This window comes from Harpia harpyja, chromosome 11 (assembly GCF_026419915.1).
Source record: "Harpia harpyja isolate bHarHar1 chromosome 11, bHarHar1 primary haplotype, whole genome shotgun sequence".
Lineage (NCBI taxonomy): Eukaryota > Metazoa > Chordata > Aves > Accipitriformes > Accipitridae > Harpia > Harpia harpyja.
This window is the reverse complement of record NC_068950.1, coordinates 7,780,703-7,795,161: the sequence shown is the minus strand read 5'-3', so window position 1 is coordinate 7,795,161 and position 14,459 is coordinate 7,780,703. Positions and strand designations below refer to the sequence as shown.

The 14,459-nt window shown below is 37.4% G+C and overlaps 1 protein-coding gene across 5 annotated transcripts in view; it reads left to right on the top strand.

The window, feature by feature from the left end:
- Window positions 1–14,459, top strand: part of SUCO (SUN domain containing ossification factor) — a 43,028-nt gene that overhangs the window by 8,981 nt on the left and 19,588 nt on the right. For 4 of the 5 annotated variants that reach the window (XM_052800883.1, XM_052800882.1, XM_052800881.1 and 1 more), the window contains exons 2-9: window positions 3,116–3,224; window positions 5,478–5,579; window positions 6,932–7,077; window positions 10,360–10,500; window positions 10,679–10,829; window positions 12,843–12,963; window positions 13,194–13,318; window positions 13,826–13,893. In XM_052800883.1, the coding sequence (XP_052656843.1) occupies window positions 3,116–3,224; window positions 5,478–5,579; window positions 6,932–7,077; window positions 10,360–10,500; window positions 10,679–10,829; window positions 12,843–12,963; window positions 13,194–13,318; window positions 13,826–13,893 (963 nt within the window). Of the gene's footprint in view, window positions 1–3,115; window positions 3,225–5,477; window positions 5,580–6,931; window positions 7,078–10,159; window positions 10,216–10,359; window positions 10,501–10,678; window positions 10,830–12,842; window positions 12,964–13,193; window positions 13,319–13,825; window positions 13,894–14,459 lie in introns of those variants that run through there. The other variant, XM_052800884.1, reaches the window with a different exon arrangement.

Here is a 14,459-nt window from a genome sequence, read left to right as displayed (position 1 = left end):
CATTAGATCTGCTTGCTTCCAAGTCAGCATTAAAATACTGCTCTTTTTTGTCATGAGAAGTGGAAGGATGTATTAATATGTACAGATGAAGAAGCTGCTGTGCTTTCACTGGACATGCTGTGCAAGTTTACTAAGCTCAAGGGAAATTCTGCTCTCTGTAAATTAACACTTGGGTTTTCATGTTTGCTGTTTTTCTGCATATAGAGAAATGCTTAACAGAGGTGCTATGCCATTTGGCAAATTTTTTTATTACAAGCTGTATCATTTATCACCCTGTGGCTAAAAAAGCCTGTTGAATGAATATGCAGAATGCTGAAAGACAGAGGAAAAAAAAGTAGCACTGGTCCAGATAAGGTGATTAATTTGACTTCTCACAGAATGGCTGGTCTCACATGGCCTTGTGTTCTGTGGATTTGTGTGTTCTTAATGCTCTGTCAGAGCTTGATGGCAGCAATTGAATGACATATCCTGCTTGCTGCATCCTCTGTTGCAGCAGGGCTCAGGTTTTCCTGTGGGTGCATGCATGCCCACATACACAAAATGAATTCTCAGTCCCCTCCCTTGCTCAGAGGGCTCTTGGGAGACTTGAGGCATCATGTTTTTGTTGGGGAGTAAACTGAGAAGAATTTCTGAAAGTAGGCAAGTTGGATATTGGACACATTATGTCGGAATAGCTTAAATCTGTGAACTGTCAAACTGCATTCTTCTAAAAGCTGCATTCATGCTCTAATAAAGCATGATTTGTTGCGTTAAAGGTATCAATATATTAAGTTAAGAAATGTATGCCTTTTGTGCTAAGTGCTTTTCATGCCTGCAAGTGCTGAAGTAGTTAATGTGGTTGTGAAAATATAGCTAGTGTTTTAAAATGCTGATTCACAGCCAATGGTATTTTTCCTTTTCTACATTAAGGGACTTAATGTTGCTCTGTACAGCTTGCTGAAGATTCCCCCCTTAGTGTAAGCAAAATTGGAAGTAACTTATTTGTGTGCATCTATAATAAAGGCGTGGAATGAGCTACAGCATGTTCTGTATAATTTTTCATCTTTCTCTTGTATTTTTATGAAGAACCTGGGAGTTGTCATAGCTGGAACGAGAAACCAGAGGTACTGTCATTAAGAGCATGAGAAAATTTCTTCATGAAATGATTGAAACGACTTTTCAGAAAAATAAATGACTCGAAGGATTTGCATAACTAATTTTTCCAAGTGAGAGCTAGGAACATAGCTAGGCCATAAAAGTCTGGTAACATTTCATTCAGTCTCTGAAATGTACATCCTGTGCTTAGGATAAGACAGAGGTTTGACGGAGAACTTAATACAAACAAGTAACTACCTGATGGGATGGGAATTTAAGGTGTGTGAGAATGCATACACCTCATTTTCAACTTAACTGAGATGTGAGACATTGTACCCGCTACAATATGTGGTTATAAATGTTTTCATACCCTTATATTCAGTGCTTTAGTTTTCAGTAACTGCAGCTGCTTCTGCTTAACTTGGGGGCTTCCATTTAGTTTAGAGGAAAGCTGTTACCTCAAAGATAAGAGGAATTACTGAGGTGCAGTGGGGCTGAGACAGACCTGGGACACCTTATTTGCCCATCTCCAGAACAGTATGTCAGATCCCACAAGTTCCTTTTCTGCTGTCTTCTGCTCTTCTGGTGGTATGAGACCTGGATTTAGAGTGGCTGTTACCCTGATAACACTCCGTGCAGCAAAAGCCCGATTTTGTGATTGCCTGTGACCTGGAGAAGTAGTGCTCCCTTTCTCTGTGTGTGTGTATATATATACATACATATGCATGAAACTTGTTTTTAAAATGTTGTACTTGATTCTGGTCTACTGCAGCATGGGTTCCTCCTCGGTGGAGGAATCTGTGCTGCGTATACATTCCAATAAAGGTGGTCTTCAAGTTTTTAAGACAGGTGGTAATTCAAGTTCTAAACACTAGACTGATCCCAGTTGCGTAAGTGAATCCTGACCTACTAATATTCTTACTATTATGACTGACTGTTAAGGCTATGTTTTAGTTTTCAAAACTTACATTAGAAAGTTGCTGTATCCAGGTTTCTTGTATGCTTAAAGATCTGCTGTAGACCTGTCTCCTCTTAGGAGGAGGCGGCCCTTTTTTCAGGGTGCAGAGTGATGTTTGTGTGAATTCACACAGGGGTCATACTGATCACCTGGCTGTCAGAGTATTTCCTGGAAAAGTGTTTGGCTTTAAAGTGGCAGGTGACTCTGGTCAAGTATAGTTGAAAACTCCACTAAAAGGTCAATTTGCATAACGTTTTGCTGGACTGATTTGACATCTGCATGAAGACCTTTGCTGGCCTTTGGGCCTCTAAGCCTAATGGTTTGCTGTACAGATGTTATCTGGGATGTGAAGGGGCCATGCACTATAAGCAACGAAAGATGCTGTTCTGGTGCAAATGTTTGTAGATGTTGGCTGTTTTTCTATGGAAATAAACCCATTTCTACTGAGAAGCAAAACTGTTCAGAACTGAAGGTACAAAACCAATCTCTGTGGAGGTTGTAGCTAAAGCCAGCACCTGGTTTGCTATTTGTCTCTACATTTTCATTGGTTTGGGGCCTTTTGTTTAACATACTTATTTTCTCTAATTCTCTTAAATGTGCTTGATGATGCTGACCATACAGAATTTTCTTAGATATAGTCTGCACAGGGAAATAAGGAGCTTTATTTTTTTAATCTGTGGCTTTAGTTTTTGCTTAGTAACAATCATTGCTAAAGACATCACATTACTATATGATGAAGGATATAGTTGATTCAGATTCTTTCTAATTTGCAGTAACTTAACTAATTTGTGTCAGCTTCCACTTTGGGACATGATATCACCCTAATAACAGTTTTGCTGATACTTTTGTCTTTTAGAAGTAGTAAATTTGTAGTGTGTTTTCTGTTACTAATTTCTTAAAGTTAAGTCATCCAATAGTTTTGATAAATGAGTATCTATGAACTGTACATGTGTATTTTTATTTTTTAGGCACCTCATGGGAACAACTGAAAAAAGGTTGAGGGAAATGATGCTGAGGGAAATTAAAAATATCATATTTTCATTGTAAATCAATATTTTGACTCTTTTTTTTTTTTTTAAATAGGCTTCCTATTTGGCATGTCTTTTGTAAAGACAGTCTTTCATCGGCAGTGCAATATGCTTCAGGTGATGCTTGTGCCCTGGCAAATGATGATGAAAATGTCCAGGAAAAGGTATGCTGAATAAATCATGTTAATTAGCTACTCAGTCTGACTTGATACTAAATTAAAAAAAAAAAAAGGTTCATATGCTACGATTCGTAGAGCCTTCTTGGCCAGAATGTTTAATGTACTCAGTTGTTCTGTGAACCATGATTTTTATATTCCCAAGTTTTTGTTTTCCTTTACTTCAAGTTTGTTGCAGTTATGCGACAATACAGCTGGACAGTTCGTGTGTGTGTCTGGCGGGGGAACAAATAGTAAAGCCGGTAATGGTGGCTCAGGTTTTTTTGAGTGCCAGATAGTAGAAGGGGTCATCAGGGATAGTATGTAGCTCTGTAGAGACCACTATAAGAGGTGATGGCCTGAGTAAGTCTAGGCCCCAGTATGTGAGTTGCATCTGTGTTGTGTTAAAAACCCAGTGCACAAATGACTGCTATCCTAAATAGGAGATTTAAGATCAATTGTTTTAAGTCAATATTTATTGCTTTGTTTTCCTCCTGTTTAATAAAAATTAACAAAGCTAAAACACTTATGTGAAATGCTAATAAACAAGATTCTGTCCCTTATTTATATTACTCAGCACTTTAGGTTAAATGGAGTGTAATCATCCCACCCTGATTAACTCATTACAAGTTTCTGCATACTGCAATTTTATAGTGAGTTCCCAAGCTGTTGAGTCATATCAGAAAGTCATGGTAGTTTCATTTATTTACTTACACAGGTAAAGAATCAGCCCTATGATAAGCGTGGGTAGTATTGATGTTATTGGTCTTCCCATTTCCTCCACCAATCAGTAGTAGTGCTAAATCATAGTCCTCATTCCAAGAAAGCTTTTATATGCCACATCAAACCTGGAAAATGTGTGTTGAGCATTCCAGTTGACTCAAGTGGAGAGCTGCCTGACCAGAAAAAAATACTTTAAATATTGTAAGTTTCTTAAGCATTTCAACATCTAGGGTAGCTGTATTTTTTTGCCAGCTTGTGTGGCCAAATAGCATTCAGTCCTATTCTTCCTGGCTGCCTGAAAAAAGTCCTGCTTGAGTTTAATGGCTGATGTAATAAAAGTGGAAAGATCAAGTAAGCTTTGAGACTGGGAAGCCACTGGTGTATGTTTTCCTACTTCTTTGCAAGATTATTCCCTTCATTCTATTAACGTGGCTGCATTGTTAAGCAGATTTCTGAACTTCAACCCAGAGATGTGAAAGCTCATACATTATACTGTACTTTTTGCTCATTAAAGAAAAATCTCTTGGGTGTATGAGAAATCTTAAGCATGTGTCTATTACTCCTAACTAGGCTGCTGGAGCTGTCCTGCTCAAAAAGAGCAGTCTTGCAGCTCTTGATCAGTTTTCCTTAGATCAGTTGTAGCTTCGAGGCATTGATGCTATTTAATCTTAGGGACTAGGATGTGAGCTAATAATATTTGGGGAAAAATGTTGCTTAGCTGTTGTCTTCAAGATTTGCCTGCTCGAATTTGTACTTCCTGCTCTTCTAGTGTATGCCTTAACTCTCAAATTAATATGATCATGTAATCTTGTATAGCATAGCAGCCCATTTTGGATCTGAACACTAGCACTTCCAGTACTCAACCACAGGATTTTAGACAGCCCTTACAAAACAAGGGGTGTGTAAACTTCTAATAGATTTCTTGCCATGTTTTAAAGTATTGCTCAAAAATAACTTGCATATGTTGTTGTCACAACTGAAAAAAAAAAGGTTCGAGGGGCAAGTAAATTCTTGTTAGTTTTCCAGTGTGGTGGTTTTAAAACTTTTTTTCCTCAAGTTGCTTTAAAAGGTTACAGCAGACTTGTGAAATTGTTGTAGTTCTGCTGATAAGACTCCTATAACTGAAATGTGCCAAGTGTTATTTTTTTAATGGTTGTCTGTTGCAAGTCATCTTAGGATTTCCCCATCGCCCCCTATTTTGGGCAGCAAGGAGACAGGGAGGATTTGTCAACATGGGAAATCATAGCAGAATGATTAACCTTCTTTAGTGCACAAACTGAATGATTTAAGACAATGCTAAAATGATCTTTCCTGTGAAGATTTAACTGAATTGCTGTAGCTTGCTGTAGTCTTTGTACAGATGAGATCTTAAACATATGTGGGCAGTGGCTCTGAAGATTCATATATCTTAACTTCTTGTTGATATTTTGGTGGTTTTAAAGGTAGTGTTGTTCAGTCTGTACCAAAGGTAATTCCTCTTACAGAATAGGCGGCCTGTGTTACTGCATACTTACTGTTGTTTTACGTTTAATATACTAGGGGGAAGAGGCTGGTCCCAGACTGGAGTCTGAGCATGCGGACTCAAGTACACGGAGTTACTCTACCCAAGAGCTGCTTGATGACTTTACAAAATCTGACCAGGCAAGACTTCTATTTCATTCACTGTCTCCATACACTCTTCAAATGCTTCTTGGATTTCAGTGTCTTTCATTTAGGTTATCTAAAGCTCGTAGTGACCATCTGTCACATTTCACTTGCATGCAGGGTTGCTGTCAGACTCATGTTTCCAATGAAGGAGAAAACGTGAGCTAACAGATCTTGCATTTCCCATGTGCATAAGTAATAGTAAGAGTAATTTAATATTTGTAGGTACTGACTAAATAAATCTTTCCAAGATAAATTAAAATTGGATGTTATAGGTAAGGTTGTCAAATTATAAATAAAATGTAAAAAACCTTCTTGGTGAAGTCTGTTGTATAGATCAGACTTGGTGATTGTAGCAGTCCGTTTGAGCTTTGGTCCTTCATGGCTTCTGTCAGTTTCATTTCCTTTGTTCAAAATGGAAAAAGGGCTGTGTTTCAGTTGTATGTGCCATTAATACCTTTAAGTCAGTGCTTGGTCTTAAATGTTGCAAAGCCCACTGTTAAAGATGATTTATTTGATAGGTATTTTTGTTTTGTAGATTACAAGACAACATACATAGGACATACTTCTGAATATATATGGCATGGTTTAGATATGCAATTCTGTAGTAAAACATTTCAGACCTCTTCATGTTCGGTTAGATGACTCGGAGTAATCCAGCTGTTGACAAGAGGCTCTTGTTTAATAGCATTTTGTATTGCTGCAAGAGTCAATCTGACCTGTTTCAGTGGTTATGTACTCTTCCAGATTTAGAAAGCCATATTTTGATTATGCTTTGCAAGGGCTTATGAAAACTGAAGACCTAGAATAAATAAGACTTAAGACTACTAGGCTCTTGGAAGTGATAAGGGATTTATCTCTCTAAGTTACAACATAGAATAGACATCTGAATCATTTCGGACCTCCATTGGAGTGATAAAATTGAAAGCCTTCTCCAAAATTAAGCTTAGGATGAAAATAGTAAATGTATATTTTATTGTAATGGAGCATGCAAATAGAGCCATTTATTTCAGTTGCTGAAATATTCAAGCTTATTTTCTTGTGGCTCGCTCTCTATAGAAATGCATGGTTGAGGAAGCTGTTGCACATGCCTTCTCCAATTCATATTTTTACACTATTATTGCAGACTATGGAAGAGTGTTGCAACTATATTCAAGTGGTGCTGAATACCACCTAGGTTTATGAAGAAATAAAATTTATTTAACTGTTTTGCTGCGTGGTTTTCTGGTTCATTGATGACAGAAATCTGAACTACTGAACTGTTAAAACTTCATACTAGATGTTGTTACATGAATACTTTTCCTATTCAAGTTTTGCAAAACGTATGTTCATCTGCAATGTTTTCACAGGCTACAGAAATAAGTGAAGCAAGCCAGCCTGAAGTTGAGACTCCACCTTCAGTAGATATAAGTGAAACTTCATCTAGCATAGTTGCAAGCACTGAAAACATTTCCAGTTCACCTACCTCAGAGATACCTCCAGTCTCGCAGCCCAAGTAAGCTCTTTCATTTTATTGTTTTGGTCTTTGAGAGAATATCACTTACTCTGATGTTAAAAGGGTTACCTGTTCAGGTTTAGTAGGGATAAGACTAGACTGCTACACATGATTCTTTTGCTGTACTTTGGTTTATGGTGTCAATGCTAATGGAATATGCCATCATTTACTCAGCGCGTGGATTAAGAGTTGTGTACTTGCATGAAGTGTCATACTATTGTCATTATCAGTTTATAAGCTGCTGTTTCTTTTATGTGCTAGATAATCTGTACTATAAAAGCCCTTGGGTCTTTACCATTAGGATTTCTGCCCTTCACAAATGCGCTTTCACATCTGTGATGACAAGCATCAGGGCTGCTTCAGTGATGGCCTCTGCTTTCAGTTAAGCAACAACTTTGCAGAATTTTACTCTAGGACTTAGAGCAGTCTTAAATAAGTTCTGATATTAAGAGACTTTTGATGAAATAGCAAATTTTAGTCTAAACACAACCAAGAGAGTTTGTAATTCTGGTACTTAGTGTATTGCAGAGCTACCTCTGCTGCAGGCAGTCTTCAAGAGTTGATGTGCTTAATTTTGTTTCCCTTCTTTCTGGAATGTTGTGCTATCAACTGTGAACTGTACTATGGAAATTCATGTATGTATACTTCTAGGTACTTTCACAAAATTCTCCTGGGCTTTTTAATGTATGCAAAGAGGAATATAGTCTTCTAATTGTCTGCTGATAAAGACCTAATAATTTGGTAGATAAAAATTCAACATATTAAAAATGAAGTAGAATTCTCTTTGGTGTTTTGGGTTGTTTAATAGTCCAGTTTTTCTGGTTTACCAAATTTAGTTTCGTTACCATAGAAAAGGTCTGGAAATCTTGTCTGCTGACTGATCTTGCCTAGTCTCCTAGGGCTAATGCTTAAGCACCTTTTGGTACTTCATAAGTGTCTTCAATTGCAAGTCTTCGAAAATCAAGCTTCCCAAATTTGCAGGTTTTATAAAGCAAAACTGGAATGTAATTTCAGCATGTTTTTATAGCTTTTGTTGACTACTGTTCTGATACGTTTGTGTAATGTGTTGTAAGTCCTACTGTTGTCAGGTCATAGAAGGACATTCGGGGTGTTCTTTGCTTTTGAACATTCAGCTTGGTGTCTTTTAATTGTTGAAAACAGTCTTGCTGTCAATAGTTGGGGAGTACTAGAATGATGAACTCTGAAGACTTGAACTGTGAAACAAATGAAAATGGAAACTTGTATTGGAGGACCCAATATGTTAGTTAATGCTTGGCAGTTGTGTTCTGACCCTAGTAGCATTTACAGGAAGAAAGGGTAGAATGAGTGTAGGAGACGTGCAAATTTATACATTATTTCAAACTTCAGTTTCGTTTTAGATAGTAATAGGTGGTCTCTTTGTACAGATTAACTCTAATATCCAAAACAGCTGTAGTCCAGCTCCATAGTTAAACAAGATCTTTAAAAAGACTCAGTTGCATTTGTTATCTTTAGACAGCATTTTTCCTGTTTTAGATGCTGATTCCCATCAGTGCAACAAAGTCCAGCTTCTTTAGGTGTTACTGGTCTGATATTCCAGCAGGACCTCTTAGTCAAAACGTTCTGGAAGTAATTTTATTCCAAACTATTTTTACTTTGTAATGAATCTTTTTTAGGACAGCACTGATTGTAGCTTTTCTATCCAGACCTAATCTGGGGAAGACTTCTTGAAAAATAATCTGAGCTCCTCTTCTGGCTGCAAGTAAAGACAGATACCATGCAGAGTGAGCTTGGTAATGCACTTTCAAAATTAAGGCAAAGCTACTAACAAATGAAAGTACCCGAAGGAGAGGGAGCACTACAGCTTTTAGGCTTGTGCTACTCACCTTCTGCCAGAATTAGTTACTTGAGGCCAGTTAGGTACACCCTGATATCAGGGTATTTTTAAGTTCGTACTTGTCCCATATTTTATTCAGTTGATAATTATTCATACTGTCATCTATCCACTGAGATCAAGAATATGTGGAGCTTTTTAATTTGGAGTGTAGTGGTCAACCTTACTTAAGTCATTAAAGTGTTACATGCAGAGCTAAACTGTGTGCATCTCAGATGTGTGTGTTTTGGGGAGTTTAGAAAAACTACTCTGTTTGTAGCTAATATTCTTGTATTCCTAGCATTTGTTAGATTTTGCTACATAGCAAAAATACTTGAATACCTATGGGGTTTTTGGTTTATACTGTGGGAACTTTATCATATGAAAGGTACTAAAATTGGCTCCCTGGGTTTGTTGCAGCTGCTTCTGTTGATAATTGTAGCAGTCGGAGAACCAGAAGGATTCCCTTTTAAGTTGCGGACATGCTGTTTGTGTTTTGGCAGCTCTGTATCATGATATTGGATTAACCTAGTTTGCTGCTGACATTGAAGAAAGCTTATGTTGAAATTTAGGAGGCAGAATAAAGCTTTCACTTAGATCTGGTTTGTAACCTTCTAGATAAATATGAAAGTCATCCCTGTACTGGGGAAGAGAGGACAATCACTGAAGTTATCAACTGAAAGTTATTATCTGTCCATCTTCTCTTCCCCACCTGTTCCATCATTCCTAAAGAGCACATAGGGAGGCTTTCTTTTCAGTTTCTGCTTTAGGATTTGTCTGATGTGCTGTGTTCAGCCTTCCTGGGAGAGAGGAAGTAAAGCAGTGGGCAGATTAGCTAGTTTAGGCTGTTGTTGCGGCTTGGATAATGGTCTACTAGGTTACCTCATTTTATTACACTAGCAAAAAAAAAAAAAACAAACAAACCAAAAACCTAGTGGAAAGGAAGTCTGGCTGGCTCTACTATATATCGTTATGCCACCCCTTTTCTCCTAGTTTTAGCCAAGGTCTGACTGCTGCCCACTGACTTGAGAACATTGGAGCTTTTAGTGATGGACTCAGTCTTGTGTTTGATTCTGTTGTTGAAAAGCAAAATTGCTGGCAGTCAGGTAACTCTGAAGCTGTTCTTAATTTGTGATGATGGGAAAAATTATCCTTTGCAGTGTTTGGTAAGATGTTAGATGAGAGTTCTGGGAGATGAGAAGCTAACTCTGTGTTCCTTTGCTGAGACAGTCTGGAAAAGAAAATTCCATTCTTGCATGGGTACAGCTAAGAATGCAGTTCCACAGGTATAGCATACTTCATTCCTCTTTTTTTAATTATTTCTGTGAGACTGTTGCTTTTTAAAAACTTTGAAATATCTTATGTGGTTGACTAGCAGGGTTACTTGTGTTATCAGAAGGGCAAAAAGCATGTTATTTCTTTCCCTTCAGTGCAATAGAGAATTCCCGTGCTGATATTCCTGTAGTCAGCTCTAGTGAAGCTGAGCAGTCAGAACCTGACTGCGATATTGGTGCAACACTTGAGGCTGACCCTCAGAGTGAGGCTTCCTCTTTCGTCAGTCCACCAGAAAGGTGAGTATTGAAGTAGCTTATGAGTCTGAATAATTTAAAGGTAATTGTTCTTTTCTGTCCTGGCCTTGCAACAAACATTTGCATGTGCTTGCTTATCTACATATGTGTGTCTAATACTGCATATGGCTGAAAATGTGATCATTTTATAAGTCCTAATACTCTTAAATTAAACTTTCAGCCTTGCAGGTCAACATATAGAGAACATATCATCTTCACATGGCAAGGGAAAGAAGACAAAATCTGAGTTTGAGTCGAAAGTTTCAGCAGCTGAAAAGGGGGCAGATGAGCAAAAATCTGCTTTGAATGCCTCAGAGAACTTAAAAAGGGAGGTAAGCAGTACTGATAGCCACTCAGTACACGCAGGAGCCTAATGCCCTCTGTTAGGTTATGACCATTGTTAAAGATGAGCGATACCCATCACTTTTCTGGTTGGCAGTGTATAAATGCACAGCCCTCACATTTTGAGCACTGTGTGTGGTTCTGATATTGCCACGTCAACAAGGGTATAATAAACTGGGAGAAAGGGGCAGCAACGTTGATCGATTGGCACAGAACAGCTTTTCTGAGCTAAGTCTCTTCAAATACAAGACTTGGGGAAATCAAATAAAACTATCTGGAGCAGAATCCAGAAGAAACGTTCTTCATGTAACAGATAATTAAGCTGGGACTTCCTGCAGGATGCTGTGGATGCTGAATTTTTTTACATAGGTTTAAAAAAAAAAAAAGGTGGGGGGGAGTGCATTGCATGGTTCAGGTAAGCTTGTAGAAGAGAAGTCCGAGGGTTGACTCTTGACTGAGTCAGGAAGTTCCTGAGTAGTAAGCAGATGGCTAAAGGCAAAGATGATGGTTGAAAGAAATACAAAATGTTTGGTGTGCTTTTATTCTTTCCTAGGTATCTTATTTGGCTACTGTTAAAGTGGGATACTTAGCTAGACAGGTCTTTTATACTTAACTGTATGACTGCTTTTGTGTTCTTACTGGGAGACACTTCCTAAAGCTTACGGTTTTTAAATAGGTAAAGAATGATCAAGGCCATGTCAATACCATTTTTTGTTCTTTTAGCATCACATTTAAACTGTCACTAGAAACTTGGATAACTCTCTGGTAAAACCAAGAAGTTTTTCCCAAGATTATTGAACAGACTACAGTGTGCCTTAAAATTGTTACATGCAGTCATGAAGAGTCTTCTAAAGAACTTACTGCAAACAAATTGGTGTAAACCATTATTTAAAAAAAAAAAAACCAAAAAACAAAAGCCAAGATTTTCTTTATTTAACCTAATGCTTTAAAGACTGCAATTTCAATAATTATGGTATTGGCCTGATGTCATAGTTAAGCAAGAGCATGATTTGGCATTTACTTAGTTTTTTGACTTAATGCTTTCATCATAGTCCAAGGAGGATCTTATATCCTGAACTTTCTTGGGAGAGGAAGATACGGAGTTTTTTTAGGTCCTCTCATTTCTAAATATATGTGGGGATATACTTTTGGGTACGCCACATCTAAAGTTCTGTTGCAGTGTAGTCATGCGAAGAATTCTTGTCACTTTTGTCCAAATATATGGGTTTGGCTCTTTTTTGAGGGCTTTCAGCTATAGAACTGTATGTGAAATAATTCTTGCTTTAAGTGCAGAGAAGATGTCAACCTACAAAGCAGTCATTCTGGAAACTACCTGTAAAATGTTGTCTACAAATAACCTCTACACTTGAAATGTCTAGCAAAAAGCTTTATGCGCATCTGGTGGTGTGCTGGAAATGTGTTTGTACAAAAGAGAAGTTAAGACTTGAAATGGCATAGCATATGGTTACCTTAAAAGGGTTGCTTCTTTGTCAGGCAAGTCCAAAACACTTATTTCTTTGATCATTAAACATTAAATAAAACATTTTCAAATAATATTTCATTCTGCTGTTTTTTTGAGGTGTTCAGAAATTCCAGGGGACCTCTGGAATTCTGCCGTGACCAACATTCATATTTGAAGATTTCTGCTACAGGGAACCTTTTTTTCCTTAGGAGGAAGAAAATAAAAAATCTTGAAGAAAAAGCAGATGTTTTATGAGATGGAATGCTTACGTTTTACTTAAATTGTATTAGTTTAGCCACAAAAATTACCAGCATCTCAAAGAATCTATAATTCTGGGAGGAAATCATCACATGTTTTTTCTGGCTGTGAGCTTACCTTGACACTAAGTTTTTAACATGGGTTCAAATGATGTATCTTCTGTTGACTTGATGAGAGCATGGGGTTTTTTGTTGTTGGGTTTTTTTCTTTTAAACTATTGAAGTTCATTTTTTCATTGTTGGTACTGAAAAATATTCACAAGTGGTGGCTCATTCTTTTGCAGAAAGACTATAAGAAAACAGGAGAAATTGACCCTACATCAGTGATAACTCCAAAGGACCCTGGAGACATTCCAACTTTTGATGAATGGAAGAAGAAAGTTATGGAAGTAGAGAAAGAAAAGAGTAAGTTCAGGATTCATTGGTTTGGTCTAAATACACACCACTTTCGTATTGTATCAGGTTTCAATAGTGAAACTCTCAATTTGGAATGCAGCCTGGAACTTCATTTTTCTAGTAGAACTACATAATTAAGAGCATTTATTATATAAAAGCAGTGAGCGGAAGTTCCCTGAAAGTGAAAATACTGTTTGTTTGTGTAGTTTGTTATAGTAGCAATATTTTCTTGTTCCTAGGTCAGTCAATGCACCCTTCTGCTGTCGGTGGGCAGCATTCCACAAAAAAAGTCCAGAAAAATAGAAATAACTATGCCTCTGTGGAGTGTGGTGCCAAAATTTTGGCAGCGAATCCAGAAGCAAAGGTAAGCATTTACTAATTATTAGTGTGCATGGTTTCAGTTTACTCTTATGCAAGAAGTAGTACAAAGTACACTTCCTTAAAACTGAACACTGATTTCTGAAGTAATCTTTTATTTCTATGTTTGGGTTTATTGTAATTTTTGATTTATAAAAATGGGACATAAACTATGATCTGTCCCTTTTTTAAGAGGGATTGCTATAGAGAAGTTCATGTCTTTTTAAGTGAATTTGAAAGGGGGAGCAGAACCTGCTCAGTACAGAAATTGAACAACTGAACAAAGTCGTATGAAACAGCTCACCATAATAAATAATCTGTGATTGCCCCAAAGTAGTACTGCATAATATCTCCTGTATATTATCTTGCTTAGAATGTTGTGAAACTTGGTATTAGTCTACATAACTAATACCAAGCTTATTTTTGGAGAGAGGGGAAAACCCCTTGGTGCAGTGTTAGTATTTACCATACAATTTAAAATACTAATTCTCTACTAATTCTCTTCTTTATACAGAGCACTTCAGCTATTTTGATGGAAAACATGGACCTTTATATGCTAAATCCTTGCAGTACTAAAATCTGGTAGGTTACTGAGGTTTGCTTGTATCACAGGAGTGGTTATAGTTTTCCATTGTGATGGGACTGTATGTAGTCTGTGGGACTGACTTGACCTTGGTGTGTCTCTGCCTGAAATGTGCATGTAAGGAACTTTCATGGATTTAGCACTAGATGCTTTGTTATGTCCCCTATAGAATTCTGTCTCTGGTATTGAGAAGTAAGATTAAGGGGATAACTTTATTCACTTTAGTATTTGTAAGTTTTGCATAATTATTATCATACAGAAAAGAAAGCACTGAGTGTTCAAGTAAAGATTTTGGTTTCTTTCCCCAGCTGTCAAATAATTGTAGGACACGTGATCAGAATTTACTGTGTACTAACTGGTATTTCAGGTGTGGTTTAAATGATGTTTGCTATCCTCAGTTTTTAGTTCTGTGACTTGTTGCCTTTGAGTACAAGATGGATGAAGCTTTTGTAGCTGCAGGTGCTATCTAGAATTGCTAAGCTAGGTGTGCAGCTTAAATATCACTAGGGATTTTGAAGGGAGCAACAAGTGATGCCTCCTTATTGTACAGCATTTTTGTAGTGTT